This window comes from Euphorbia lathyris, chromosome 2 (genome assembly GCF_963576675.1).
Source record: "Euphorbia lathyris chromosome 2, ddEupLath1.1, whole genome shotgun sequence".
NCBI lineage: Eukaryota > Viridiplantae > Streptophyta > Magnoliopsida > Malpighiales > Euphorbiaceae > Euphorbia > Euphorbia lathyris.
The window spans coordinates 94,730,586-94,735,763 of NC_088911.1; the positions used below are offsets into that span (position 1 = coordinate 94,730,586).

The 5,178-nt window shown below is 35.1% G+C and overlaps 1 protein-coding gene across 12 annotated transcripts; it reads left to right on the plus strand.

Moving 5' to 3' along the window:
- Positions 1–491: 491 nt before the first annotated feature.
- Positions 492–4,142, plus strand: LOC136219003 (11-beta-hydroxysteroid dehydrogenase A-like). Of its 12 annotated transcripts, XR_010684007.1 has the most exons (10): positions 502–783; positions 869–924; positions 1,641–1,698; positions 1,947–2,038; positions 2,119–2,274; positions 2,370–2,654; positions 2,765–3,230; positions 3,373–3,435; positions 3,551–3,642; positions 3,771–4,142. XR_010684007.1 is itself a non-coding variant. In XM_066006196.1 (9 exons), the coding sequence occupies exons 1-4, from the start codon at positions 875–877 to the stop codon at positions 2,448–2,450; spliced, it is 375 nt and encodes a 124-aa protein (XP_065862268.1). In that variant the 5' UTR covers positions 498–874; the 3' UTR covers positions 2,451–2,654; positions 2,765–3,056; positions 3,152–3,230; positions 3,373–3,435; positions 3,551–3,642; positions 3,771–4,142. The 12 variants fall into 12 exon arrangements, 5 of the variants coding, with proteins under 5 accessions (XP_065862270.1, XP_065862268.1, XP_065862267.1 ...); XM_066006196.1 differs by lacking the exon at positions 1,641–1,698 and having other exon boundaries at positions 498–924; positions 1,951–2,038; positions 2,765–3,056; positions 3,152–3,230; XM_066006195.1 differs by lacking the exon at positions 1,641–1,698 and having other exon boundaries at positions 498–783; positions 1,951–2,038.
- Positions 4,143–5,178: the final 1,036 nt, after the last annotated feature.

The following is a 5,178-nucleotide window of genomic DNA, read 5'->3' on the forward strand; positions in this document are numbered from 1 at the left end:
CTGAACTCAAGGATATCAAGTTGAACTTCCGAATGAAGTTCTAATCGGACCCTTTATCTGAAAATAAGGTCAATTGAATTTTTTTTGGATTGTTTTAGGATCAAAGTCATTAGCCATTCAAGCTATAAACTATTTGAATAATTTCATGATTTTCAAAGGATGTGTTGGCCACAAAATAAAAATTTTATTTTTTAATTTTATGTAATAAAAGTATAGATTAAATTTAAAATAAAGTTCGAAAAATATTAATTCACACACCGTGAGCTGCAAGACGTGCTAACGAGACATCACGGACGCTCCACACGACGTGTCGAGCTGCCACACGCTGTATGAAAGCGAAAAATGGTCTCTACCACTACAAAAATAATAGGCTTTAACAACACTTTTGTACCAACACTTTTTAAAAGTGTCTAATGGGCTTAACTTACTTACCTTATAGAAAGCCCATATTTGATTGATTGAATCTGATGATCGAAGAAAAGAAAAAAAAGAAAGAAAGCCCAGTTCCACTTTTAACCTATCTGATCCCCAATTTCTTCAATCATATTCACGGTTAACCTATTGATCGACTTTCTTCTCTTTCAGTTTCTTCTGTTGATTGAGTTTCTTCTGTTGATCGACTTTTAAGGGATTTTGGTCAAGTGGATTTCTGAGATTCACGGTTTATTGTTCATGACCTAAATCGAAATTAACTTTTTAACAGTGATCTCTGTTCATCGATTGTACCAGTTTTTTGCTTTTTTGGGTTTTCTCCTTTTCTAGATTTGATCCCATCAATTCCTTGTAATTTCCTGGTTTAGATCCCTTTTGTGAGCTATATATTTAGTGCTTTTTTGTTTGAATTGATTTCCCTTTGTTTGTCAACTAGATCTCCATGTTTGGGAACCTGGACAACTTTCATCTCTGCTGCCATTACCGTTCCAAGTAAGTTACTCCCGACATTGTTTCCCTTTTAAAATGTTAGAGTTGTTTCTTCTTCTTACTTCCATAACTTTAACCATAGCACAAATTACACAAGTAATGGTCCAAAAAATTAATGATTTGAAATTGCTGCCATAACTTATTCATTCTGTTGTTTTATTCTGTTCGAAACTTTGAGAAATGCATAGAAATTTATTTATATTGTTAGTGTAAGAGGTTCAATTAGTAATTTTTTGACTAAAAATTGACCCACACATAATATGAGTTCATGCACATCTCCCATCATCCTTGGAAGAGATAATCAACTATATTCTCGAGGGGCTATATAGTTATTTGCTACTCTAATTGAGTAGTGATTGCATATCGAAACTAGTTGGAGCAATGGTGATAATTTTGCATGTATAATTAAATATTTGATTGCATATGCGTATTGTTTTCAATTTCCTATTTATGTGAACCAGTGTTGAATCATTTGCTTATATTAACCCCAAGGTCAGTTCATTTGCTTATATTAACCCCAAGGTCAGTTTTAGTTTGGTTTTGTTGTATCATTTGTTTGTTTCCTTGATCTTCGATGAAATAATCACGTTATTTTTTTTAATAGTAGTCATAATTATCTTAGCATTAGGATGTAAAGAATATTGAGTCGAGTGGCAACTGTGGATTGGTGAAATTTCTTATGATTTCCATTACTTTGAAGATGATTTTCTAGTATGCAGGAATTTGTGGGACTGAGTTTATCCTGCCTTCATGTCCTCAAATTATATATAATCTAAGGTATTTTGAATAGTCATGCCTGTGGTATGGATAAGATAACCTTATATGATTATGTATGTGGTTATTTTTCAGTGTCTGCTTATAATCATGGTGAATTCTCATACTCTAATTCTGTTAATGTCATGCTTCTGTTTGTATTCAATTAACTATTAGTAGATAATTGGCTTTCTCTGTTATTAGCATAGTTTGTACTCAATTTGCATTTTTCTTGTGCTGGTTTAATTTTCTAACTTCACTATTATGTATAGCCAGCCTATTTGCTGTAGTTAATAATGCTGGTATTAGTTCGATCTCTCTGCTTGAAGAAGCAACTGACATCACAAATTTTAGGACTGTAATGGTAAAATTCTAAATCAAGCTCCAATTCTATCTAGATTAATTTAATCTTGCTTTTGGTTTCATTGAAATGGTGATATGCAGGATACGAACTTCTGGGGATCAGCTTACACGACTCGTTTTGCAATTCCATATCTCCGAAGGAGCCGAGGCAAGATCATAGCCCTTTCCTCCTCAGCCTCATGGCTGCCACAGCCAAGAAAGAGTATCTACAATGTAATGTTTTTACTGTATAATAAAGTAAGTTTTTGAATTTGTAGTACCCTGAATTGAAACCAAGTTTGTTACTCGGGCGAGCAAAGTGGCAATGGTGATATTTATTTGAGACTTTGCAGGTCGAATTAGGGTCTGCTGTTGATGTGTTGATTGTGACAACTGGGTTCATTGATGCCATTACCGTCATATGGGAACCTTAGGGTATTATTGGTACTCAACATTGAATTGTCAACAGTGGAGTTTTACCAAGGGTACCAATGGATTCAACTATAAAACTCCCAAGCTTAGAGGAACTTGAGGCATATGCTCTTGATGAACAGGCTAATTCTGTTACCAATGGATTCAACTATAAATCACCAAACCCCAAACCCAATTGAAGATAAACATAAACATCAATCAATAAGGTTTCAATTTACTAAAGCTTGTAACTTTTCATTTCATGTAACAACTAGAAGTTCCCAATCCTCTCGGTTTTCTTTTATATCATTATTATTATTTTATCTTGTTTTTTCAGGTGTTTGAGAAATGGGGGATGCAATTATGGATAGCTATTGCTGTCACATGTGTTCTAGAATAAATTATTACAAATAATTCTGAGTTTATTCCTATCCTAGAATTCATCTGCTACAATTTTATTACCAAATCCATTACTGTATATGCTCATTTTTTAGCTTGCTCTTAATGAAAATTGTCTCCATATTATAGAGAACACCAGGACAGTATCCAGCAATCTTGGATGTAGAAACAATAAGGATGATACCTGATCTTCCAATCAAGTGGATGTTTTGATTCCGGATGTTATTCAGGTAATTATTTTATTGGTAATAATACTCTGCTTTAAAATATCAATTCTAGCAGGGAGCATATGGTGAAGTATAGTTAGTAAAATGGCGTGGTACAGAAGTAGCCGCCAAGACTATACGTTCCCCAGTGAAGAACTTGAGATAACAGCATGGAAAGCATATGGACTCATAATGGCGGTAAGACTATATGTTCCCCAGTGGCGGCACTCTCACCTTCGATTATGCCAATACTTTCCCATATCTTCTTTAATGCCCTTTTTGAGGCAAATTCTGGTTCTCTAAAACCTTAGCAATTTTATTGTTTCTGCTTGGTCGACAGGTTTTAAGGTTCCCTTGAAGTGATCGGAAGATTAGGAAAGGGTTCTGATTTATTTTTCAGATGGTATTCTCTAAAACCTTAGCAATTTTATCATTTATGTTCAAATAGCAAATTTTCTAGGGACTATTTCCATGAATTTTTATTGTTTCCTTGGGTTTTGTCTTCTCCCTTGACACAGGCATCTAAGCCAAATGGATAGCTGATCCCGTTGCCGTAGTCGAACTGCCCCATAGAGTTCCACATGGGTACCACGCCTTCTTTGTGACCGAGGTTAGTATAAATTCTAGATTTAATTTCTTCTGATTTTGAAAGTTCCTACTCCCAAAAGCATGTATTAGTAGGTTGGATGGGTGATTTAATGAGGATAATATAAATTCTAGTTTTCGTTGCAATTCCAGTACAGAGGAGAGGAAAAATAGGGAGACAGATGAAGGATTCAGAACATGCTTCAAAGAAGTGAAAAAGGAGATATGCATAGCTCAAGGTCTTTATTTACATGAAGAAGTTCAATTGTTAATTCACTTGAGTATAAAAAAAAAAAAGGGCGGCCCGGTCGCATTACGCGTCCCCGCTGAGCGAGGGTCCGGGGAGGGGTCCCACCACAAGGGTGTATTGGGGGCAAGCCTTCCCTTGCCAATTTAATTGGCAAGAGGCCGCTCCTAAGACTCGAACCCGTGACCTCTGGTCACACGGCAACAACGTTTTACCGTTGCGCCAAGGCTCGCCCTGAGTATAAGTGATTTAATTTTAGTTATGTTGATTTCAGATTTTGTTATTTTTAGTTTCCGTATTGACAATATTGGTGAGGTTTATTGTAAAATTTGATTGGAATGGCATGATGTATGTGGTTATAAATGTTTGCTACAGTTAGACATAGTCCAGAAAAATGGATTTTGTGGCATTACTGAACAAGGATTTAGTGACAAAATATTCGTCGGTAAATTTTTCATTGAGGTATTAATTTTTTAGCGACGATTCACCGACCTATGTTCTGTCGCTAAATCCTGTATTTTTTTTTTTGTGAAAATCGATTCTAGCGGCGGTTTAAACCGCCACTAGGATAGCGTCCCTATTAAAAACCTTTCCCCGACGCCCTAGTAAAACCGTCGGTAAAGGTAGCAACGCTGGAATTGACAACACTTTTGTGACAGATTTTAAAACCGCCACTACTATCTCTACCGACGGTTTGAACCGTCGCTAAAGCAGAAAAAAACCGTCGGTAAAGGGTTTTTTTTTTGTAGTGTACCTATAAAAATTTAAGATAAATAATTTATTAGTTCATACATTTTTACGTAACTTATTGTTTGGTCTTTCTATTTTGAAAAACACATTATAAGTTTCATATATTTTGTCAATAGTAACCCTTTGATCATTTTTCTATTTTTATTAGATTTTTAACCTAATATATCTTAGCTTTTAGGACAACCATAGTACGATACAAAATGACCATATTACTCTGTTATTTTCTAACTGTCTGTTTATGCCAAATATAACAATTAAAAATCTAAACAAATTAGACAGAAGGACTAAAGAGTTAAAATTGATAAAAGATATGGACCTTATAATGTATATTTCAAAATTGAGAGGCTAAATCGTGTGTTAGGTAAAAAGGAGGGAACTAATAAATTATTTACCCAATAATTTAATTCACACGACGTGTGGTCTAACCCACACGCCGTGTGAGACATAAAATGACACGCTAAAGGTGCATAAAAATAAGCCACACGACGCGTGATACATGACTCGGTAGCACCACTCAGGAATAGTTCAAAGAATCGGAGTCGCAGGATGTCTCAACGAGCTAAA

Coding starts and splice junctions, on each gene's coding strand:
- LOC136219003 (XM_066006197.1), top strand. CDS start 875: ATGTTTGGGAACCTGGACAACTTTCATCTCTGCTGCCATTACCGTTCC. Junction 925..1,950: donor TGCTGCCATTACCGTTCCAA/GTAAGTTACTCC, acceptor ATGTATAGCCAG/CCTATTTGCTGTAGTTAATA. Junction 2,275..2,369: donor TGTTTTTACTGTATAATAAA/GTAAGTTTTTGA, acceptor GAGACTTTGCAG/GTCGAATTAGGGTCTGCTGT.